Here is a 24,550-nt window from a genome sequence, read left to right as displayed (position 1 = left end):
GGTGGAAGTAGGGGTTGGTGGTGGTTGTAGGGGTTGGTGGTGGTGGTGGTAGTAGGGGTTGGGTGGTGGTGGTAGTAGGGGTTGGGGGTGATGGTGGTAGTAGGGGTTGGGGGTGGTGGTGGTAGTAGGGGGTGGTGGTGGTGGTGGTCGTAGGGGTTGGGGGTGGTGGTGGTAGTGGTAGTGGTTGGGGGTGGTGGTGGTAGTAGGGGTTGGGGGTGGTGGTGGTAGTAGGGATTGGGGGTGGTGGTGGTAGTAGGGGTTGGGGGTGGTGGTGGTGGTGGTATTAGTGGTTGGTGGTGGTGGTAGTAGGAGTTGGGGGTGGTGGTGGTAGTAGGGGTTGGGGGTGGTGGTGGTAGTAGGGGTTGGGGGTGGTGGTGGTAGTAGGGGTTGGGGGTGGTGGTGGTAGTAGGGGTTGGGGGTGGTGGTCATAGTAGGGGTTGGGGGTAGTGGTAGTAGGGGTTGGTGGTGGTGGTGGTAGTAGGGGTTGGGGGTGGTGGTGGTAGTAGGGGGTGGTGGTAGTAGGGGTTTGTGGTAGTGGTGGTAGTAGTGGTTGGGGGTGGTGGTGGTAGTAGGGGTTGGCGGTGGTGGTGGTAGTAGGGGTTGGGGGTGGTGGTGGTAGTAGGGGTTGGGGGTGGTGGTGGTAGTAGGGGTTGGGGGTGGTGGCGGTAGTAGGGGTTGGGGGTGGTGGTGGTAGTAGGGGTTGGGGGTAGTGGTAGTAGGGGTTGGTGGTGGTGGTGGTGGAAGTAGGGGTTGGTGGTGGTTGTAGGGGTTGGTGGTGGTGGTGGTAGTAGGGGTTGGGTGGTGGTGGTAGTAGGGGTTGGGGGTGGTGGTGGTAGTAGGGGTTGGGGGTGGTGGTGGTAGTAGGGGGTGGTGGTGGTGGTGGTCGTAGGGGTTGGGGGTGGTGGTGGTAGTGGTAGTGGTTGGGGGTGGTGGTGGTAGTAGGGGTTGGGGGTGGTGGTGGTAGTAGGGATTGGGGGTGGTGGTGGTAGTAGGGGTTGGGGGTGGTGGTGGTGGTGGTATTAGTGGTTGGTGGTGGTGGTAGTAGGAGTTGGGGGTGGTGGTGGTAGTAGGGGTTGGGGGTGGTGGTGGTAGTAGGGGTTGGGGGTGGTGGTGGTAGTAGGGGTTGGGGGTGGTGGTGGTAGTAGGGGTTGGGGGTGGTGGTCGTAGTAGGGGTTGGGGGTAGTGGTAGTAGGGGTTGGTGGTGGTGGTGGTGGTAGTAGGGGTTGGGGGTGGTGGTGGTAGTAGGGGGTGGTGGTAGTAGGGGTTTGTGGTAGTGGTGGTAGTAGTGGTTGGGGGTGGTGGTGGTAGTAGGGGTTGGCGGTGGTGGTGGTAGTAGGGGTTGGGGGTGGTGGTGGTAGTAGGGGTTGGGGGTGGTGGTGGTAGTAGGGGTTGGGGGTAGTGGTAGTAGGGGTTGGTGGTGGTGGTGGTAGTAGGGGTTGGGGGTGGTGGTGGTAGTAGGGGTTGGGGGTCGTGGTAGTAGGGGTTGGGGGTAGTGGTAGTAGGGGTTGGGGGTGGTGGTGGTAGTAGGGGTTGGGGGTGGTGGTGGTAGTAGGGGTTGGGGGTGGTGGTAGTAGGGGTTGGGGGTAGTGGTAGTAGGGGTTGGGGGTAGTGGTAGTAGGGGTTGGTGGCGGTAGTAGGGGTTGGGGGTGGTGGTCGTAGTAGGGTTTGGGGGTGGTGGTGGTAGTAGGGGTTGGGGGTGGTGGCGGTAGTAGGGGTTGGGGGTGGTGGTGGTAGTAGGGGTTGGGGGTAGTGGTAGTAGGGGTTGGGGGTAGTGGTAGTAGGGGTTGGTGGTGGTGGTGGTAGTAGGGGTTGGGGGTGGTGGTGGTAGTAGGGGTTGGGGGTGGTGGTAGTAGGGGTTGGGGGTAGTGGTAGTAGGGGTTGGGGGTGGTGGTGGTAGTAGGGGTTGGGGGTGGTGGCTGTAGTAGGGGTTGGGGGTGGTGGTAGTAGGGGTTGGGGGTAGTGGTAGTAGGGGTTGGGGGTAGTGGTAGTAGGGGTTGGGGGTGGTGGTGGTAGTAGGGGTTGGGGGTGGTAGTAGGGGTTGGGAGTGGTGGTAGTAGGGGTTGGGGGTGGTGGTAGTAGGGGTTGAGGGTGGTGGTGGTAGTAGGGGTTGGGGGTGGTGGTGGTAGTAGGGGTTGGGGGTGGTGGTGGTAGTAGGGGGTGGTGGTGGTAGTAGGGGTTGGGGGTGGTGGTAGTAGGGGTTGGTGGTGGTGGTGGTAGTAGTGGTTGGGGGTGGTGGTGGTAGTAGGGGTTGGGGGTGGTAGTAGGGGTTGGGGGTGGTGGTGGTAGTAGGGGTTGGGGGTGGTGGTAGTAGGGGTTGGTGGTGGTGGTGGTAGTAGTGGTTGGGGGTGGTGGTGGTAGTAGGGGTTGGTGGTGGTAGTAGGGGTTGGGGGTGGTGGCGGTAGTAGGGGTTGGGGGTGGTAGTAGGGGTTGGGGGTGGTGGTAGTAGTGGTTGGGGGTGGTGGTGGTAGTAGGGGTTGGGGGTGGTGGTGGTAGTAGGGGTTGGGGGTGGTGGAGGTAGTAGGGGTTGGGGGTGGTGGTGGTAGTAGGGCGTGGTGGTGGTGGTGGTGGTTGTAGGGGTTGGGGGTGGTGGTGGTGGTAGTAGGGGTTGGTGGTGGTGGTGGTAGTAGTGGTTGGGGGTGGTGGTGGTCGTAGGGGTTGGGGGTGGTAGTAGGGGTTGGGGGTGGTGGTGGTAGTAGGGGTTGGGGGTGGTGGTAGTAGGGGTTGGTGGTGGTGGTGGTAGTAGTGGTTGGGGGTGGTGGTGGTAGTAGGGGTTGGGGGTGGTGGCGGTAGTAGGGGTTGGGGGTGGTGGTGGTAGTAGGGGTTGGGGGTGGTGGTGGTAGTAGGGCGTGGTGGTGGTGGTGGTTGTAGGGGTTGGGGGTGGTGGTGGTAGTAGGGGTTGGGGGTGGTGGTGGTAGTAGGGGTTGGGGGTGGTGGCGGTAGTAGGGGTTGGGGGTGGTGGTGGTAGTAGGGGTTGGTGGTGGTGGTCGTAGTAGGGGTTGGGGGTGGTGGTGGTAGTAGGGGTTGGTGGTGGTGGTGGTAGTAGGGGTTGGGGGTGGTGGTGGTAGTAGGGGTTGGTGGTGGTGGTGGAAGTAGGGGTTGGTGGTGGTTGTAGGGGTTGGTGGTGGTGGTGGTAGTAGGGGTTGGGTGGTGGTGGTAGTAGGGGTTGGGGGTGGTGGTGGTAGTAGGGGGTGGTGGTGGTCGTAGGGGTTGGGGGTGGTGGTGGTAGTAGTAGTGGTTGGGGGTGGTTGTGGTAGTAGGGGTTGGGGGTGGTGGTGGTAGTAGGGATCGGGGGTGGTGGTGGTAGTAGGGGTTGGGGGTGGTGGTGGTGGTATTAAGGGTTGGTGGTGGTGGTAGTAGGGGTTGGGGGTGGTGGTGGTAGTAGGGGTTGGGGGTGGTGGTGGTAGTAGGGATTGGGGGTGGTGGTGGTAGTAGCGGTTGGGGGTGGTGGTGGTAGTAGGGGTTGGGGGTGGTGGTGGTGGTGGTATTAGGGGTTGGTGGTGGTGGTAGTAGGGGTTGGGGGTGGTGGTGGTGGTATTAGGGGTTGGTGGTGGTGGTAGTAGGGGTTGGGGGTAGTGGTAGTAGGGGTTGGGGGTGGTGGTGGTAGTAGGGGTTGGGGGTAGTGGTAGTAGGGGTTGGGGGTAGTGGTAGTAGGGGTTGGGGGTGGTGGCGGTAGTAGGGGTTGGCGGTGGTGGTGGTAGTAGGGGTTGGGGGTGGTGGTAGTAGGGGTTGGGGGTGGTGGTAGTAGGGGTTGAGGGTGGTGGTGGTAGTAGGGGTTGGGGGTGGTGGTGGTAGTAGGGGTTGGGGGTGGTGGTGGTAGTAGGGGGTGGTGGTGGTAGTAGGGGTTGGGGGTGGTGGTAGTAGGGGTTGGTGGTGGTGGTGGTAGTAGTGGTTGGGGGTGGTGGTGGTAGTAGGGGTTGGGGGTGGTAGTAGGGGTTGGGGGTGGTGGTGGTAGTAGGGGTTGGGGGTGGTGGTAGTAGGGGTTGGTGGTGGTAGTAGTGGTTGGGGGTGGTGGTGGTAGTAGGGGTTGGTGGTGGTAGTAGGGGTTGGGGGTGGTGGCGGTAGTAGGGGTTGCGGGTGGTAGTAGGGGTTGGGGGTGGTGGTAGTAGTGGTTGGGGGTGGTGGTGGTAGTAGGGGTTGGGGGTGGTGGTAGTAGGGGTTGGGGGTGGTGACGGTATTAGGGGTTGGGGGTGGTGGTGGTAGTAGGGCGTGGTGGTGGTGGTGGTGGTTGTAGGGGTTGGGGGTGATGGTGGTGGTGGTAGTAGGGGTTGGTGGTGGTAGTAGTGGTTGGGGGTGGTGGTGGTCGTAGGGGTTGGGGGTGGTAGTAGGGGTTGGGGGTGGTGATGGTAGTAGGGGTTGGGGGTGGTGGTAGTAGGGGTTGGTGGTGGTGGTGGTGGTAGTAGTGGTTGGGGGTGGTGGTGGTAGTAGGGGTTGGGGGTGGTGGCGGTGGCGGTAGTAGGGGTTGGGGTTGGTGGTGGTAGTAGGGGTTGGGGGTGGTGGTGGTAGTAGTGGTTGGGGGTGGTGGTGGTAGTAGGGCGTGGTGGTGGTGGTGGTTGTAGGGGTTGGGGGTGGTGGTAGTAGGGGTTGGTGGTGGTGGTGGTAGTAGTGGTTGGGGGTGGTGGTGGTCGTAGGGGTTGGGGGTGGTAGTAGGGGTTGGGGGTGGTGGTGGTAGTAGGGGTTGGTGGTAGTGGTGGTAGTAGTGGTTGGGGGTGGTGGTGGTAGTAGGGGTTGGTGGTGGTAGTAGGGGTTGGGGGTGGTGGCGGTAGTAGGGGTTGGGGGTGGTGGTGGTAGTAGGGGTTGGGGGTAGTGGTAGTAGGGGTTGGTGGTGCTGGTGGTAGTAGTGGTTGGGGGTGGTTGTGGTAGTAGGGGTTGGGGGTGGTGGTGGTAGTAGGGGTTGGGGGTGGTGGCGGTAGTAGGGGTTGGGGGTGGTAGTAGGGGTTGGTGGTGGTAGTAGGGGTTGGGGGTGGTGGTGGTAGTAGGGGTTGGTGGTGGTGGTGGTAGTAGGGGTTGGGGGTGGTGGTGGTAGTAGGGGTTGGTGGTGGTGGTGGAAGTAGGGGTTGGTGGTGGTTGTAGGGGTTGGTGGTGGTGGTGGTAGTAGGGGTTGGGTGGTGGTGGTAGTAGGGGTTGGGGGTGGTGGTGGTAGTAGGGGGTGGTGGTGGTGGTCGTAGGGGTTCGGGGTGGTGGTGGTAGTAGTAGTGGTTGGGGGTGGTGGTGGTAGTAGGGGTTGGGGGTGGTGGTGGTAGTAGGGATTGGGGGTGGTGGTGGTAGTAGGGGTTGGGGGTGGTGGTGGTGGTATTAGGGGTTGGTGGTGGTGGTAGTAGGGGTTGGGGGTGGTGGTGGTAGTAGGGGTTGGGGGTGGTGGTGGTAGTAGGGATTGGGGGTGGTGGTGGTAGTAGCGGTTGGGGGTGGTGGTGGTGGTATTAGGGGTTGGTGGTGGTGGTAGTAGGGGTCGGGGGTGGTGGTGGTAGTAGGGGTTGGGGGTGGTGGTGGTGGTGGTGGTATTAGGGGTTGGTGGTGGTGGTAGTAGGGGTTGGGGGTGGTGGTGGTGTTATTAGGGGTTGGTGGTGGTGGTAGTAGGGGTTGGGGGTGGTGGTGGTAGTAGGGGTTGGGGGTGGTGGTGGTAGTAGGGATTGGGGGTGGTGGTGGTAGTAGCGGTTGGGGGTGGTGGTGGTGGTATTAGCGGTTGGTGGTGGTGGTAGTAGGGGTCGGGGTGGTGGTGGTAGTAGGGGTTGGGGGTGGTGGTGGTGGTATTAGGGGTTGGTGGTGGTGGTAGTAGGGGTTGGTGGTGGTGGTCGTCGTGGTTGGGGGTGGTGGTGGTAGTAGCGGTTGGGGGTGGTAGTGGTAGGGGTTGGGGGTGGTGGTGGTAGTAGGGGTTGGTGGTGGTGGTGGTGGTGGTAGTAGGGGTTGGTGGTGGTGGTGGTGGTAGTAAGGGTTGGTGGTGGTAATAGGGGTTGGGGGTGGTGGTGGTAGTAGGGGTTGGTGGTGGTGGTGGTAGTAGGGGTTGGGGGTGGTGGTGGTAGTAGGGGTTGGGGGTGGTGGTGGTAGTAGGGGTTGGGGGTGGTGGTGGTAGTAGAGGTTGGGGGTGGTAGTAGGGGTTGGGGGTGGTGGTGGTAGTAGGGGTTGAGGGTGGTGGTGGTAGTAGGGGTTGGGGGTGGTGGTGGTAGTAGGGGTTGGGGGTGGTGATGGTAGTAGGGGTTGGTGGTGGTGGTAGTAGGGGTTGGTGGTGGTGGTGGTAGTAAGGGTTGGTGGTGGTAGTAGTAGGGATTGGTGGTGGTCGTAGGGGTTGGTGGTGGTAGTAGAGGTTGGTGGTGGTAGTAGTAGGGGTTGGTGGTGGTAGTAGGGGTTGGTGGTGGTAGTAGGGGTTGGGGTTGGTGGTGGTAGTAGGGGTTGGTGGTGGTAGTAGTAAGGGTTGGTGGTGGTAGTAGGGGTTGGGGGTGGTGGTGGTAGTAGGGGTTGGTGGTGGTAGTAGTAGGGGTTGGTGGTGGTAGTAGGGGTTGGGGGTTGTGTTGGTAGTAGGGGTTGGGGGTGGTGGTGGTGGTAGTAGGGTTTGGGGGTGATGGTGGTAGTAGCGGTTGGGGGTGGTGGTGGTAGTAGGGGTTGGGGGTGGTGGTAGTAGTAGGGGTTGGGGGTGGTAGTAGGGGTTGGTGGTGGTAGTAGGGGTTGGGGGTGGTGGTGGTAGTAGGGGTTGGGGGTGGTGGTGGTAGTAGGGGTTGGGGCTGGTGGTGGTAGTAGGGGTTGGGGGTGGTTGTGGTAGTAGGGGTTGGGGGTGGTGGTGGTATTAGGGGTTGGTGGTGGTGGTGGTAGTAGAGGTTGGTGGTGGTAGTAGGGGTTGGTTGTGGTAGTAGTAGGGGTTGGTGGTGGTAGTAGGGGTTGGTGGTGGTAGTAGTAGGGGTTGGTGGTGGTAGTAGGGGTTGGTGGTGGTAGTAGTAGGGGTTGGGGTTGGTGGTGGTAGTAGGGGTTGGTGGTGGTAGTAGGGGTTGGGGGTGGTGGTGGTAGTAGTGGTTGGGGGTGGTGGTAGTAGTAGGGGTTGGTGGTGGTAGTAGGGGTTGGGGGTGGTGGTGGTCTTAGGGGTTGGGGTGGTGGTGGTAGTAGGGGTTGGGGGTGGTGGTAGTAGGGGTTGGGGGTGGTGGTGGTAGTAGGGGTTGGTGGTGGTGGTAGTAGGGGTTGGTGGTGGTGGTGGTAGTAGGGGTTGGTGGTGGTAGTAGTAGGGGTTGGTGGTGGTCGTAGGGGTTGGGGGTGGTGGTGGTAATAGAGGTTGGTGGTGGTAGTAGTAGGGGTTGGTGGTGGTAGTAGGGGTTGGTGGTGGTGGTGGTAGTAGGGGTTGGGGTTGGTGGTGGTAGTAGGGGTTGGTGGTGCTAGTAGTAGGGGTTGGTGGTGGTAGTAGGGGTTGGGGGTGGTGGTGGTAGTAGGGGTTGGTGGTGGTAGTAGTAGGGGTTGGTGGTGGTAGTAGGGGTTGGGGGTTGTGTTGGTAGTAGGGGTTGGGGGTGGTGGTGGTGGTAGTAGGGTTTGGGGGTGATGGTGGTAGTAGCGGTTGGGGGTGGTGGTGGTAGTAGGGGTTGGGGGTGGTGGTAGTAGTAGGGGTTGGGGGTGTTAGTAGGGGTTGGTGGTGGTAGTAGGGGTTGGGGGTGGTGGTGGTAGTAGGGGTTGGGGGTGGTGGTGGTAGTAGGGGTTGGTGGTGGTGGTGGTAGTAGGGGTTGGTGGTGGTGGTGGTAGTAGGGGTTGGTTGTGGTAGTAGTAGGGGTTGGTGGTGGTAGTAGGGGTTGGTGGTGGTAGTAGTAGGGGTTGGTGGTGGTAGTAGGGGTTGGTGGTGGTAGTAGTAGGGGTTGGGGTTGGTGGTGGTAGTAGGGGTTGGTGGTGGTAGTAGGGGTTGGTGGTGGTAGTAGGGGTTGGGGGTGGTGGTGGTCTTAGGGGTTGGGGTGGTGGTGGTAGTAGGGGTTGGGGGTGGTGGTAGTAGGGGTTGGGGGTGGTGGTGGTAGTAGGGGTTGGTGGTGGTGGTAGTAGGGGTTGGTGGTGGTGGTGGTAGTAGGGGTTGGTGGTGGTAGTAGTAGGGGTTGGTGGTGGTCATAGGGGTTGGGGGTGGTGGTGGTAGTAGAGGTTGGTGGTGGTAGTAGTAGGGGTTGGTGGTGGTAGTAGGGGTTGGTGGTGGTGGTGGTAGTAGGGGTTGGGGTTGGTGGTGGTAGTAGGGGTTGGTGGTGGTAGTAGTAGGGGTTGGTGGTGGTAGTAGGGGTTGGGGGTGGTGGTGGTAGTAGGGGTTGGTGGTGGTAGTAGTAGGGCTTGGTGGTGGTAGTAGGGGTTGGGGGTTGTGTTGGTAGTAGGGGTTTGGGGTGGTGGTGGTGGTAGTAGGGTTTGGGGGTGATGGTGGTAGTAGCGGTGGGGGGTGGTGGTGGTAGTAGGGGTTGGGGGTGGTGGTAGTAGTAGGGGTTGGGGGTGTTAGTAGGGGTTGGTGGTGGTAGTAGGGGTTGGGGGTGGTGGTGGTAGTAGGGGTTGGGGTGGTGGTGGTAGTAGGGGTTGGGGCTGGTGGTGGTAGTAGGGGTTGGGGGTGGTGGTGGTAGTAGGGGTTGGGGGTGGTGTTGGTAGTAGGGGTTGGTGGTGGTGGTAGTAGGGGTTGGTGGTGGTGGTGGTAGTAGGGGTTGGTTGTGGTAGTAGTAGGGGTTGGTGGTGGTAGTAGGGGTTGGTGGTGGTAGTAGTAGGGGTTGGTGGTGGTAGTAGGGGTTGGTGGTGGTAGTAGTAGGGGTTGGGGTTGGTGGTGGTAGTAGGGGTTGGTGGTGGTAGTAGGGGTTGGTGGTGGTAGTAGGGGTTGGGGGTGGTGGTGGTAGTAGTGGTTGGGGGTGGTGGTAGTAGTAGGGGTTGGTGGTGGTAGTAGGGGTTGGGGGTGGTGGTAGTAGGGGTTGGGGTTGGTGGTGGTAGTAGGGGTTGGTGGTGGTGGTGGTAGTAGGGGTTTGGGTTGGTAGTGGTCAGCATAGTGCGGCGCTACCGACCCGGCGAGCCGAGTTCGATCCCCGCTCGCGGCCACCCAACATCCAAGCGACGATCATCCGAACCGGTTGCGGGCCTCGGCGAGGTCGACAGCCTGGGCGCGGTGTTGTCGTGAAACGTCGCCGCTGGGAGGGAGGCAACGGCTTGGCATTGGCCACCTACCCCCCTCTCTGTGTGCTCCGTCGCGGCCTTCAGTTTCATTTATTTGGTATTGCCCTGTGAGCCATTCGGCTCTTGAATAGGGTGCAACCGCAAAAAAACAAAAACATGAACATGAAACATCTTAAAGTGACTACGCGCAAACAGAAAAATCCAAGAAAAAACAGCAAAGTCTTCCAGAAAACGCAGGCGCTGCTGCTGCTCGCTAGTAGACCTTGCACCCCGACAGTGTCTGTTAGAGGCCACACGGGACAGGGGTGGGAGAGTTTAACGTTGTGTTTGTCGCTGCGAGCAGACGGCGCGCAATGGAGAGCTTGCTCAGAGCGGAGCTGGGCACGGACTCGGTGAGGCCGCTGGGCGCTGCGGCCGGTGGAGGCTGCATCAGCGCCGGGCAGAGCTACGAGACGGGGCATGGACGCGTGTTCGCCAAGATCAACGCCAAGAGCGGGGTACCCTCTTCTACGCCTCCTCTACACCTCCTCACCACGCCACCTCGCCACGTCGCATACTCGCCTCTCCTCAACCTTCATTCAGCCCTGTCATTAATGTCTTTCCACGTGCACCAGTATCACTCTTTTTTTCGCTGCGACTACAGTGAGGGAAAATAGTATTTAATCGCCTGCTGATTTTGTACGTTTGCCCACTGACAAAGAAATTATCGGTCTATAATTTTAATGGTAGGTTTATTTGAACAGTGAGAGACAGAATAACAAAAAAATCCAGAAAAACGCATGTCAAAAATGATATAAATTGATTTGCATTCAAATGAGGGAAATAAGTATTTGACCCCCTCTCAGTCAAAAAGATTTCTGGCTCCCAGGTGTCTTTTATACAGGTAATGAGCTGAGATTAGTGTGCTCCTAATCTCAGCTTGTTACCTGTATAAAAGACACCTGTCCACTGAAGCAATCAATCAATCAATCAGATTCCAAACTCTACACCATGGCCAAGACCAAACAGCTCTCCAAGGATGTCAGGGACAAGATTATAGACCTACACAAGGCTGGAATGGGCTACAAGACCATTGCCAAGCAGCTTGGTGAGAAGTGACAACAGTTGGTGCGATTATTCGCAAATGGTAGAAACACAAAATAACTGTCAATCTCCCTCGGCCTGGGGCTCCATGCAAGATCTCACCTCGTGGAGTTGCAATGATCATGAGAACGGTGAGGAATGAGCCCAGAACTACACGGGACGATCTTGTCAATGATCTCAAGGCAGCTGGGACCATAGTCACCAAGAAAACAATTGGTAACACTACGCCGTGAAGGACTTCAATCCTGCAGCGCCCGCAAGGTCCCCCTGCTCAAGAAAGAACATATACATGCCCGTCTGAAGTTTGTCAATGAACATCTGAATGATTCAAGAGGACAACTGGGTGAAAGTGTTGTGGTCAGACGAGACCAAAATGGAGCTCTTTGGCATCAACTCACCTCGCCGTGTTTGGAGGAGGAGGAATGCTGCCTATGACCCCAAGAACACCATCCCCACCGTCAAACATGGAAGTGTAAACATTATGCTTTGGGGGTGTTTTTCTGCTAAGGGGACAGGACAACTTCACCGCATCAAAGGGACGATGGACGGGGCCATGTACCGTCAAATCTTGGGTGAGAACCTCCTTCCCTCAGCCAGGGCATGGAAAATGGGTCGTGGATGGGTATTCCAGCATGACAATGACCCAAAACACACGGCCAAGGCAACAAAGGAGTGGCTCCAGAAGAAGCACATTAAGGTCCTGGAGTGGCCTAGCCAGTCCCCAGACCTTAATCCCATAGAAAATCTGTCGAGGGAGCTGAAGGTTCGAGTTGCCAAACGTCAGCCTCGATACCTTAATGACTTGGAGAAGATCTGCAAAGAGGAATGGGACAAAATCCCTCCTGAGATGTGTGCAAACCTGGTGGCCAACTACAAGAAACGTCTGACCTCTGTGATTGCCAACAAGGGTTTTGCCACCAAGTACTAAGTCATGTTTTGCAGAGGGATCAAATACTTATTTCCCTAAGTAAAATGCAAATCAATTTATAACATTTTTGACATGCGTTTTTCTGGATTTTGTTGTTGTTATTCTGTCTCTCACTGTTTAAATAAACCTACCATTAAAATTATAGACTGATAATTTCTTTGTCAGTGGGCAAATGTACAAATCAGCAGGGGATCAAATACTTTTTTCCCGCACTGTACTCCCACCACCGTGGTGAATGTTGCAGTGAACTTCACCTCGTTGATTCCCCCCTCCACCCACGTTAAGGGACTCGGTCTACCAAACACTTTGACCGCTTCGTCTCATTCACTCCGCGTTCAACCACCGCGCCTCACTGCAGTTCACAACAACGCACTCAACTAAACAACTCGGTCACCCACTCATCCAGTCACTCACTCAATCACCCCATTACACACTCATCCAGTCACTAACTCATCCAGTCACCCATTCATCTAGTCACCCACTCATCCAGTCACCCACTCACTCAGTCACCCACTCACTCAATCACCCTATCACCCACACTCATCTAGTCACTCACTCATCCAGTCACCCACTCATCCAGTCAACCACTAATTCAGTCACCCATTCATCTAGTCACCCACTCATCCAGTCACCCACTCACTCAGTCACCCACTCACTCAATCACCCTATCACCCACGCATCCAGTCACCCACTCAATCAATCTATCACACACTCATCCAGTCACCCACGCATCCAGTCACTAACTCAATCACCCTATCACACACTCATCTAGTCACTCACTCATCCAGTCACCCACTCATCCAGTCACCCACTCATCCAGGCACCCATTCATCTAGTCACCCACTCAATCACCCTATCACACACTCATCTAGTCACCCACTCATCCAGTCACCCACTCATCCAGTCACCCATTCATCTAGTCACTCACTCAATCACCCTATCACCCACTCATCTAATCACCCACACATCGTCACCCATGCATTCAGTCACCCACTCATCCAGTCACCCACTCATCCAGTCACCCACGCATACGGTCACTGACTCAATCACCCTATCACACACTCCTCCACTCGTTTACTCAAACACTCACCCATTTACTCACCCACCCGCTCACCACCATGCAGGCCACCTCACTCTTCTTTTCAGATTTATCAGTTTGCACTGCTCCACTCTGGAATCCACACCCGGTCTTCCTGTTTTCCCAAACTCTTGCAACAATACACTTGATCAATTTAAGGAACGCGTTTCTTTGATCTTAATTATCTAATTACTCATTGGACAGTTATGTATTATTATTTTTTGTTGTTGCTGGCCGCTTGGCGTTTTGTATTGTGTGGGGTTTGCACCGCTGTCAACCCCTTATCAGTGTCTACCTTAATATATGGGGTGACCAACTAGGTCTAAATTGGTCTGTAAATACGTTCATCACAAGGGAGAAACACATAAATAGACTAAACAAAAATGTTGCCCGTATTGAAACGGCCGTATGCCGTATGGACCTGAAAACGCAATTTCCCTCTCCAGGAATACGAGTAAACCGTGTGGGTTGGCGCCTATGGGTTTTGTTGTGTTTGCGAGTCCAAGTTAAAGGACTGCACCCTGGGTTGTGCGTGGTTCTCATTGGTTGGAGATTCCTTTCGCTGTGTTGCACGCCAGTGGCTGGGGGCTGCCTGGGGCCAGTGACGTGTGAGCCGGTCCCAATGTGCACTGGCAAACATTTACCGCCAGGTGGCCCCAGTGTTCATTGCCCGTCCACACGTGGATACCTGAAGCCTATGTCAATCCACTGCTGGATGAGTACCGCAATGAAGATACAATCAGTACATCCACTTTGCTTTTGGACTCCACCTGTTCCATTGGCGGCCGAATGCGAATCTAAATGTGCATACGTTGGAGACTGGTTAATGCGCATAGAAATCAAACCAATTGACCTACGACCTTTACCCCATCAACTTTTGTAGAATTTTAGATGTGCATTACAGCAACTGTAGCCGTGTGGTTGTGGTGGCGATGTATGCCTGTAATCCACGACTACGTGGAGGTGAAGGTTGATGGATCACAAAAATGTTGTGACAACTCCCACCCATTGGTCGTCAAGGAGGTCTCATACCCTGGAGAAGGCGGTATCAAAATGTGGACTCCGCCCGTTCCATCCATAGATTTGATAGAGCGTTGCCCCCTCGTTAGCTTGGATTTCTCCAGGTGATCCGATTTCCTCCCCACATGTAAACACTCATTAATTGGCTGATAACACCTTTATATAAAGAGGACAACAGAGCATGGGCAGGAGTGGAAGGGGGGGGGGGATGTTGCCAGCTGCTCACCATTTGACTGCTGCTGTCCCTCGTCTGTAGTTCCTCGCGCCAAAGTGAAGGAATTCTGTGTGCCAGTTAAATTATTACTTGAACGTAACTTGATGTTTCAATGAAAACAGCCACTGAGATTTAATTCTGAAAATCAAATGTTTATTTTTCACATGCAGTTACACAATGTTGTTATTAATAGGCTCTTTCCCTGGGAAAGCCTCACTGAGTCTCAAGACCCTTTTATCAGGATGGGCCTGCCACGTTTTCGCAGTAGTCATTTGGATGTTTGGCTAGTACCAGTTACATTGTATGTTTTTGTTGTTTTGCTATGGGAGTAAACCCATGCAGAGAAAGGGACCAGAATGAGGAAAGCGAAGCCAGGCAGTCCTTCAGAAGATGTGATGCCTGGGCGTTACCACTGCACCACCCTGCCACCCAAACAAATGTAATTCAAATAATGTACAATACTGGCAAATAAACCCTCTTCGCATCAACCGAATATCTGGACAATCTGGCATGTGTATAGCTGCGTCAGTGTTTCTGTAAGTCGTGTTCACATTGCCTGCAATTAATATTTAAAAGTAGAGGTTGCCCACCTCTGTTTTCATTTGATTTACCGGTTGTGCACATTATGTTTGTCACGGGTAATATGGCAAGGAAAATATTGCGTAGAACGAGTTGTAGGATTAGGACAATTATGGTGACACATGTGACCCCCTCTGCACAAGTTACAGTTGAGTCAATGCTGTGATGGTGTGAGATTGGTGCAAGCGACCCATCATTGTGTTTTCATGTTGAGCTTTTAAAATTAGGCTGTTGTGGGGTGTGAGGTCAAGGCCGATGACTGGTTCCAGCTGTATCAAGATTAGCATTTGGAAGAGGCTCGCGAAGGATGATACTGGGAAGTTGGGTGCAGTCATCCTCCATTAACAGCAGATGGAGCGACACTTACAACAACGGGCGCATACAACGCATAACGTTGTCAGCAAGTCATCTCAGGCAGTTAACCCAAAACACCTGGGTCTGTCCCGTGCCCTGTATGCGAGCTTTCGACGCTTCACGTGGCCTCAAAGTGCACCTTGTCTGGTACAAACGCTGTGGTGACATCGTTACTTAGTTGCGATTGATGGCGTGTTGTTGATGGTCAAGGGTTCACAATAGTTTTTGCTCTAATGCATTGTGAAAGTGACTGGAGGCTGTGTCGTGTCCTTTAGGCCAAGTGCATGTTTGATGGGGAGTTTGCAAGCTTGGAAGCCATTGCATCCACACGCACGGTGCGTGTGCCCAAGCAGATGAAGGTGATCGAGATCCCCACGGGTGGGGCTTTGCTCGTGATGGAACATCTGGACATGAAGAGTCTCAGCAGGTTGGTGTGCATTATTGAGTCATAATAGACTAAGCTATTATGACCGCATCACATCAAAGCTTGCGACACGAGTCATCAGTTGCAGTGAGTCGTAATTAAAAAGTGGATTTAAATGTTAGTGGCTAAATTTCACGTCAATGCTTTGGCCAGAAAAACACTGTATTAATTGATATTGAAGTCCACTAATTTCTATCTGAACGTAATAAAACTATATACAACCATATTTTTCACCTCGTGCTGTTGACTCAACTTAATGTACTCAAATTCTCATGACTTAATTCACCATGTCTGCTTTTGCCTTTACATTTGGAACAAGTAAAAAAAATGGTCATTGGTTTCTTAAATAGGCTAGTTTCATCTTGATTTGAAGCTTTTGTGAATGCAGGAATCCATACTTTTTGGTTCTTTCGGTAAAGTCACATAGGTAGAAAAATAAAATACAAATAATATATCACGACGTTTCGATCGCAACACAACCGTGGTCGTGCAGATTTTTCTCCGGTTTCGCCGGTTTTTCCCTCCACATTTAGAAACATAAGTATTTCCACGTGATAAGCCAACTTCATTGAGCTATCATTTGTGGCCAGGTCGCTTCTGAAAAAAAAGCTATATAGCTCGGTGGGCCTTGCCTGGTAAAATAAAAAAAAATATGCCTTAGTTTATAGTCTACATAGGATTGACTTCCCAGGAAGTGTATTTTCAAGCTGGCTTCTCGGCCACAGACCACCTCGATAAATATGACGTAGTTTACTTTGCATATAAATTGTCACTTGGGGTTTATTGACGTTACAAAATGCATGTTTCCATTGACAGGTCTATTGTGTTATACACTCTGACAGCAGCTCAGGCTTGTTGGGACAACAGCTGGCTGAAATGCACCTTCACAACAAGAAGATTGGAGAGAGGCTTCACAAGGAAGAGAAAAATATCGGTATTGAATCATGAAAATGTATAAGACGCGTGCGAAACTAGGCCCACAGATCCAACCCTAGCATCATGTCAACTATGTATGTATGTAGAACTGTTGTTGCACCAAGAGTCGGCATGCTAATGGGATCTAATGAATGTGTGGTAAACAATCTGTGTGTAAACAAACAAATGTTTACACAGCTGTTTATTAATCATGAAAATCAAACCATTGAGCTAGTGAATGAGGTACAGACACTTGCTGTCATTATTTCGTACATGAACACAACCAGCCAGCCAGTGGTCGTGATTTTTCACAGTTAATCGCAATCACCTCTTTGTTTTAGCTACCTTTGTAATTAAGGGAATTGTATTGTTCATGTGTGTGCAATGTACTTTTCAGAATATGAATTATGTTGGGTAATCTTGATTTTAAGCTTTTGTGACTGCAGGAATCCATACTCACTGCTTCTTTCGGTAAAGTCACGTAGATAGAAAAAATAATAAAAGAAAACACGACGTTTTGGTCACAACACAAGCGCCCGTCTTCAGGTGAGAAAAAAATATCTAATCTTGTGGCTTTATATAGGCACGGGAGGGGGGAGGGAAGTGGGGGGAAGGAGTTTGGTTGTAGGAGTTAGGCACGGGAGGGGGGAGGGACCGGGTGGGAAGGAGTTTGGCTGTAGGATTTAGGCACGGGAGGGGAGAGGGACAGGCGGGAGGAGTTTGGCTGTAGGAGTTAGGCACGGGAGGGGAGAGGGACAGGGGGAAGGAGTTTGGCTGTAGGAGTTCACAGGGGAGAAGAGTGGAGGGTTTGTGGCGTGCATGGACGGGTGGGGCTGGAAAAAAATGGACTTGAATTAGTAATCGGACAACAAGACACACGGGTGGGTGAGTGAAAATCATAGCAGTTGAAACTTGACGCAGTTTATCACATCCTTCCAATGATTGCTCAATCTCAATCGAGAAGATGGATTAAATGAGATGCATTGCACCGTTAATTCCTCCCGTTTGATCATTCGTCTCTTGTCCACATACCGCTCATATAAATGTGGATAAGAGGAGCATAGAGTAACATTGTTACAATATGAACAGTGCATTGAAAACGCGTACTATTTTATGTATTGTTTAACAAGTGTGTTCACAAATCCACACTGAGAAACACGATGATTGACAGAGGGGAGTAAATAATTTTTTCGATAGTGTATTTAAATAGAGGTACTGCAGGTAAGTAGTTTTCAGTTTTAAAGGCATAGTTTAACAAGACAACACTTGCCACCATCCTTCAAAACCATTGGTGAAAAAGATCAAAGTTTATGTTCACATTATAATATAATGTTTACGCGAGAGCCGGGGACTTATGGGACCCCGGGGTCCCACCATAAGGTTCGTATGGATTTTAGTTATCAAATTATCCGTATTTCAGTCCATCAAGGCAAACTATTCTGCAAAGGAGACCAGAGTATTCAACATTGTGTTCCATTCTATTTTTGCTAATCGCAATATGTTCAGGAGATAAATGCCAAGGTCTGCTAGCCACACGAAGACTTTACGAGGGAGTTCATGTAGTTTTGCTATGTATTCATTAAAGGGCATTTTTTTATATATATATACACATTATATTCACAAGTCTAGAAGGTACAGAAAATACCAGGGTTGGCCAGACCATCGCTCGGCAGCTGCATGCGGTTGCTGGGCAGTTCAAGTGTGGCTCTGCAGAGGCGCAGCTAATTTGTAAATTTTAAATTTAACTTCATATAAAGTGAGAAAAATCTGGTATCGAAGCCAGGCCATGAGTACTCCCTCAGATTTCTAAACTCAAAACTCCACAACCGGTCGACAAGAGTCAACTTCTGTGTGGCCAATATTTGTCTCTTGTGGCTCCCACGGCTATCTGAAGATTATGGTATGTTGCTGGTCGGGTCAGGAAAGTTGGCCACCCCCGGTATATATCTGTATATGCGTTCATGATTTTATGCAATGTTCAGCTGCTCAAGTCACGACAGGGGTCCCAGTCAGTTTGAGACTGCTAAATTAAGGTGCTTTACAGATTTTGATAAAAATGTCAGTCTTTAATTTCTCCAACAGGTAAGGTCCCTGGGCAGGAGGATGTGAAGTATGTGGACAAGTTTGGGTTTCATACGGCTACAAGCTGTGGTTACATCCCACAGGTGATCTCCGTTGCAAAGTCATTAAACTTGTTGTGGCCCATTGGATTTAATAGACCCTTTTTGTTGAAGGACAGCCTAGGTGACCCAAGTTTTATAGGAACAGTAATAATTTTTATTTTATTTTGTCATGGAGTGGTGAAATCAGAAATATGAGAGTCCACGTAATAGTCTATTTACCACTGATGATGGTAACATTGGTTTAAGGTTACGTTTTAAGAAGAACTAGCTTGGCATACATTTTATCTTGCATAAGTACACAAATTTATATAACAATGTGTTTGATGAAAAATGCATATATTTTCTTCCATTGCACACAGTTGTACTATTGACAACTAGGGAGACAGTTACAACTGACATCACCAGCTGTCACTTAACATCCTTCGGAGATCAATCTTGCATAACCACTGGTCTATACCTCAGTGTTCACATGGTCATATATGTTTTCGCTAATTACCAATTGCACTCAGAGCCGGGTTTGATAGAATTGTATAAATGTATGTTGAACTTCTTTCGCACTGAACGTACCCAACCGTGCTAATCGGAGGTGTGGGAATTAAGCACAGAACCTATCATTGGGATCAATGCTGTTCTAATTGTTATTGATAAGGATATCAGTTGGTGGCTGAACTGAGATGTTCAAAGACTACAGCATGATAATCGGTACACAACATGGGTATCGAATTACGTCTTAAGAATTACCCAGCCACTTGTACGTGAAATTCAATGTCGCTGGGTGACACCTTAAGTCGGTGTTCTTCATTGCAAAGCCTGCGGGCCACTGGCAGCCCCTGGTGTCCTTTAGTGCGGCCCCTGACGTGCAGCCCCTGACAATACACACAAGTGAAAACACCCCATCATGCTGTCAAACCCCATGGTTTCAAATGTGTGGCGGCCCTTCCACTGACAATGTCTCACCGCGAAAATGCCCCCCACCCCCCCCCCCCCTCTGAAAATTAGTGAATAACACTGTTTTGGGTCAAGGATTGGCCAAAGAAAGTAGGTATTATATGCTTACGTTTTTTAATGTTCGTACTAAACCTATATTTATTCCACCAGCTGAATGAGTGGCAGGAGGACTGGGTGACGTTCTTCTCACGGCAACGACTGCAGCTTCAGCTGGACATGATAGAGAAGGACTACGGTGACCGGCAGACCCGCGAGCTCTGGTCTCAGCTTCAGGTTCGTAAGCCGTCCGTTTCACTCTCGCCCTTAATACACGCAGCAGTGTGGAGCATCATGTGCACAGCCATATCGGACACCCATTTTATCACAGTGGTTTTTTGAGGCGACTTTAAAGGTAAAGTGGTATTTTACACGCAGGCTTTCGTGACCAATATTATTCATGATAACGTTTGTTTGGGTTAGATCGCGTAAGTTTAAATGCGTCCTACCACCCACATCCACACAACACAGCCAATTAGTAAGGTTTCTGACATGAACAGAACGTGCAATTTTTGTTACTACTTCAGCACTCCAGTGTGTTAGAGAGCAAACTCAGAACATTTACAACGAGTACAACCTTTCACTGGTGATTACAACCAGCATCATCAGGCAATTGTCAGAAGCGTTCTGGCAATTGGTGGGTGTACGACGCATGTCAATTTATGCGATCTAACCCAAAAAAACGTTATCATGAATAAAGTGGTGTTGTTTGTTGTGTGGTGTGCAGCTACGGTTGGGGGATTTTTTCCGGGACGTGGAGGTGGTTCCGGCACTGCTGCACGGTGACCTATGGACTGGGAATGCTGCAGAGATGAATGAAGGGCCCGTCATCTTTGACCCAGCCTCTTTCTATGGGCACTCGGAGTACGATCTTGCCATCTCTGGGTAAAACAACTAAGAAACAAAACTATAGCAGCAACTGCCGTTCACTGCCCTGTCTGTGGCAAGCAAGATTCATTCGTATCACCTCAAGGTGTCAATGGCTGGCTCATAAAATAAATAACATAGACCAAGTAGAGTTGTGGTTCAGATGTCTACATGCTGAGGTCTCCACCCTCTCTATTTGCAAACTTTCAAAGACTCATCCTTCCTTGCTAAGGCTTTTTGGGCAAGTGCTGTTAAGGCTAATACGGTGCTTGAATGTTCCAGAAACTCAATTTGTCAAACAAGGAGGCCCTGGTTCAGAGACAAGTTGCACTGATGTGCTTTACTAGGAATCCAAGCTGAAGATAATTCATTACACGTCAAATGTAATTTAAACCCTCGGAGCTGGAATATGCTTCAGTGATATGCTAAAGTGAACAAAAACACATTTAACATGATGAGCAGCCATTGGTGACCAAGTTGAGACCACAAGAGATTCCTGCACTTTATTCGCAGGAACGTTTGTTGATAGATGGCTCACTGAATATTGAACGGAGGACCTCAATGGCATTGGCTCGGTGCTCTGACATTAAAATTAACCTCGAGCCACTCAATTACCTGCATTGTGATCCATGTTTCGTTGTTCGTTGTTATGTTGTTCATGTTGGAACAGCACCATTGTAAGGTATTGTATGTTTGGTGTTGTTTGGCTACAGGATGTTCGCGAGCTTTAGCTCCACGTTTTACTCATCCTACCACGCTCTCATCCCAAAGTCACAAGGCTTTGGCAAGCGCCAGAAGCTCTACCAACTCTTCCACTACCTGAATCACTGGAATCACTTTGGGACAGGATACCGAGGGTCATCCATCTCCACCATGCGCGGTCTCCTCAAGTGAATGAAAGGTGCAGGAAATCGTGGGCTATGGTGTATGACTATAAACAATATTATCGGCCATGATATATACATTATAATCTTAGCTCTTTCGGTAAAGTCACATTGAAGGGAAACAATAAAATAATATATTTTATTATTTTATTGTTTCCCTTCAACGTGACTTTACCGAAAGAGCTAAGAATATGAATTACTGCAGTCACGAAAGCTTTAAATCAAGATATATACATTGTTGGATAAAGGCCTTCCCTAAGCCACCACTAAATCTCACAAAACTAGTCCATTTAAATGCTGTGCAATGCCCTGGGCATCCTACGTGAGTGTGAACGGGGGTCTCTTTGTCCTGCCTGCTGGCCGTGATCTCCACGAGAAAACTCGGTCAGTTAATATCGGAATCAGAATCTTTAATTAGGCTGGAAGAATCTGATGAGCTATGAAGCTCTTTTTTCACACATGTGCAGTCGGGGCGAGTCAGAAAGTGACAACAACAAACAATACAAACAGATAGGAACGCTAAGTCATGAAATAAAAATATATAAGAGTTCAAATTGCATTAGTGCATCAATTCCTGCCACAATGCACCAAATGCAATCTTGGGCAAGGTAGCATAACAAAATTAATCCCAGACCACACTTAAGACAACACACAGTCCCTCCATACATTTGCACATTAAAGTTGAAGTATTGATACACGTGATAAACCTGTCAGCGTTCGATAATGCTACTCTGCATTGTGTTCTCCCTCAGCTCTGTGACTCAAGAATCATGTCTTGTGGTGTGATTTTCACACCAAAATTATCTCATGCTTATTGATATTTAACACCTGAAATCGCCAATAATATTACAATCATAACGTTAGCAATCATTGCTTAAAATTTTATTACAATTTAGCTGATTAACCAGATTTAAATTGTAGGAGTCCAAAACAAGTGGAGCCTCCCTCCTCTGAGATGCCAATCTGAGCTGGCAGATCACGTGCTTACTCCCGAGTTTTAGAATTACCAATTACTCGTCAAGATACATTAAAAAAATAACATTACAAGAATTGTTGCCGATGATCCTACAAAGAGTGAACATCTCATCATAGCACTGCAGTCTACAGCGGCAACACCAAAGCCAGATACAATGTTCACTCTTGCGGTCTGTTTCACACAGCGCTTTACCTTCGCCGCTACCCACACGTGCATTAAATGGGTCAATTGGAGGCCCCTGTATCTTTGTTGTGGGTTCCTGTTGCTCATTCACTGCTGGCCGCCACTGCCCACTTAAATGTGGGCCCTGTCGCTTTTCTCACCAGACTTCTCCACGGCCAGACGTCGCCCAATGATGACTGCGGTTCAGAGGCCTCTGTCCAGATGAGAGTTGCAGGCAGAGTTTCAGTATGAAGAGGAAGGCTGGAACCCTGCACAATTTACCATCTACATGGTTCCTCCCGAATGTTGTACTTGGGTTGTTGCGTTTGGTAATTAACCACGCTCGTCCTAGTTACATGAAGGTAGTAGAGGTATACACAAGATAAAAAGTACCTTTTAGTACTTAAAGAGCTCGATTTGCAAAGACCACCGCTACAACTGAACGTTATGCAGTAATATTAAACAGGTTTGAAGCATATTCTTGGTTCTTTCGGTAAAGTCACGTAGAAGGGAAACAATAAAATAAAAATATAAAACAATAAAATTCTCACGACGTTTCGACTGCAACACAAGCAATCAACATCAGGTGTGAAAACCACAACAATGTTTTATATTTTTCTTATTTTATTGTTTCCCTTCTACGTGACTTTACCGAAATAAACATGAATATGAATCCCTGCATGAATATGAATCCCTGCAGTCACGAAAGCTTTAAATCAAAGGTTTGAAGCATTTTGCTAATTCAGGTCATCAAATTTTTTTTATAAAATAACGAACCAGTTGCAAGTATTTCTACGTGAAGGGACGTTCCCTTATTAACACTCTCTGCAAAGGACGCTGGCTTTCCATCTGCGAAGAAAGCAGTTGGCCGTGACACATGTTGCCATGTTTGCTGCAAAGTTCGTTTATCCTGACAACACAGGGCGATGCTTTTTTCCGACTTGCAGCCATTTGCGGTTGTGCATTTTTACTTTGTACGACTGCTTTAAAACAAATGAAATTAGGTTACCATTATAACGTTTGGGTGCGACATTGAAACTAATTGGAAGATTGTGCACAATCGCCTTCGCCGGCATGCAGGTGACAGCTTTAATATTACTTCAGATTTATTGTCTGCAGATGAACCCGACACGAGAGGTGCTTTATGATATCTTTAACCATCACGTAGAGATTATTGTTGAATGTCTTACAAGTGCTCATGATTTCCAAACAAAAGCGAACATTCCAATCATGGATTGGCCTGTGCTTACGTTGTATATCCTGGGGTGATGTGTGTGGTGTGATTAACCATCGGTTACTTGAGCTGATTTATGGTACAACATCTATAATTTTGAAGAGGTTATAGTTGGGCTTTAAGTTAACCATGATTGCTGGTTGGAGTATAATTTAAGATAATATACATTTGACCCCCTTGCTTTTGAAATCCATCCTTGTTTGGAGCTGTGCATTTAATTTTAGGCTAATATTTAGCTTAAACGACACATTATGAGGTGTTTTAGCACAATAATAACATACATTTACATAAGAGTAGATTAATGTTGATGGAAATAGTTTTCCTGATTGTGTCTGACTTTGGACCAGCTGGCCGTGATGTCTAGTTTATTCATATTCTATCGGTGATAATAAATCATGTCATTTTTGCATAACCCATGTAAGCATTTTCAATAACCATAGTTTAAACGAATTCATATTTACCAGGTATATTCGATATATGTTGCACTTCTTTCGCACCGTTCGTAGCCGCCCATGCTAATCGGATGTGGGGGGAAAGAACAAGTTACTTTGGACAAAGTTACTTTGAACAAAGTAACAAAAATAAAAAGTATGGCTATCTCAAATGTAATGCATTGGGTTTCATTTAATTTTATCAATTATTGCTTGAAATGTTTAGAAACAAAACATGTTTTGTAAGATTGCTCCATGACAATGTTGTTGAATTTTGAAATGTTTCTTCTGTTACAACACAAAGTGGCAGGGTAGCATCTTTGTTTTAAAGGGCAAGGGATTGGTGCTATATCAGATTTCAAATCAAGGGCAGACAATAATGCCTCTCCACTGTTGACTGAGACACTTTAATTTTATTTATCAGACTTGCAAATTATAGTCCGATGCAAACTTTTACTGGTAAAATGTTAAGCTGTGGTGATCAGAGACTGTTATTCGCCAACCCTTGTATTTAGAACAACTTTTTGTGTTTAGTGATCCTCCCCTGCAACTCCGATTAGCAGGGTTGGCTGCGTACGGCACGAAATAAGTTCATCATACATACTCATATGTTGTGAAGTTTCCCAGCAAATACGGCTCTTTTGCCAAGGTTTGTACATCAATACTACGTGAAATTATGTTTCTAAAGGATTTGTGGTGTTATGTTTAATGTGTAAAGCCTTTTTTTGTCAATAAGCCATGTTTTTTCTTTTCATTATTACTTATGGAATAAATTGAAGGCTGCATGTAACTTTTGTTGAATTTGACTTTTGTAGTAAAGGGGCCGTCCATAAATGACATCATGCACCTAGGGGGGTGGGTCAGACATTTGTGACGAGGGGGGGGGTTTGAGAAATGTGACGTCACATCTAAATGCGCAACTCAAAATAAATATAAACAACACGTTCTACTTAATTAAATATACTTTTTAATAAATGTTTTCTCCTACAACATCAGAGTGCAGCGCCATATTAAATACGCACTACAATGACAACAGTTTAAAGCGATTTGAAGCATATTTTTTTTTGGGGGGGGGGCAGAGCTTTGTGACGTCATATTTGAGGGGGGGGGTCTGACTTTTTGTGACGCCGTGTGACTAGGGGGGGGGGGTCAAAAATCGTTCAAAATCGCGTGACGTCATTTATGGACGGCCCCAAAGTTGTGCAAAGTC

The 24,550-nt window shown here is 50.0% G+C and overlaps 1 protein-coding gene across 7 annotated transcripts in view; it reads left to right on the top strand.

The window, feature by feature from the left end:
- LOC116949708 (ketosamine-3-kinase-like) overlaps positions 1 to 24,550 on the top strand; it is a 41,400-nt gene that overhangs the window by 6,000 nt on the left and 10,850 nt on the right. For 3 of the 7 annotated variants that reach the window (XR_012946234.1, XM_032967328.2, XM_076072324.1), the window contains exons 2-8: positions 9,428 to 9,581; positions 14,616 to 14,767; positions 15,607 to 15,698; positions 17,762 to 17,844; positions 18,901 to 19,023; positions 19,514 to 19,671; positions 20,367 to 20,554. Coding sequence is in view for 5 of the 7 variants with exons in the window: in XM_032967328.2 (XP_032823219.1) it covers positions 9,438 to 9,581; positions 14,616 to 14,767; positions 15,607 to 15,698; positions 17,762 to 17,844; positions 18,901 to 19,023; positions 19,514 to 19,671; positions 20,367 to 20,547 (933 nt within the window). In the remaining 2 variants the exon portion in view is untranslated. Of the gene's footprint in view, positions 1 to 9,427; positions 9,582 to 14,615; positions 14,768 to 15,606; positions 15,699 to 17,761; positions 17,845 to 18,900; positions 19,024 to 19,513; positions 19,672 to 20,366; positions 21,146 to 21,839; positions 24,131 to 24,550 lie in introns of those variants that run through there. The other 4 variants (XM_032967327.2, XM_076072325.1, XM_076072326.1 and 1 more) reach the window with 3 other exon arrangements.

Source organism: Petromyzon marinus, chromosome 37 (genome assembly GCF_048934315.1).
Source record: "Petromyzon marinus isolate PM22_M1 ecotype Great Lakes invasive population chromosome 37, UKy_Petmar_22M1.pri1.0, whole genome shotgun sequence".
NCBI lineage: Eukaryota > Metazoa > Chordata > Hyperoartia > Petromyzontiformes > Petromyzontidae > Petromyzon > Petromyzon marinus.
Note: the sequence above shows the minus strand (reverse complement) of the source record. Positions and strands in the feature narration are given on the sequence as shown.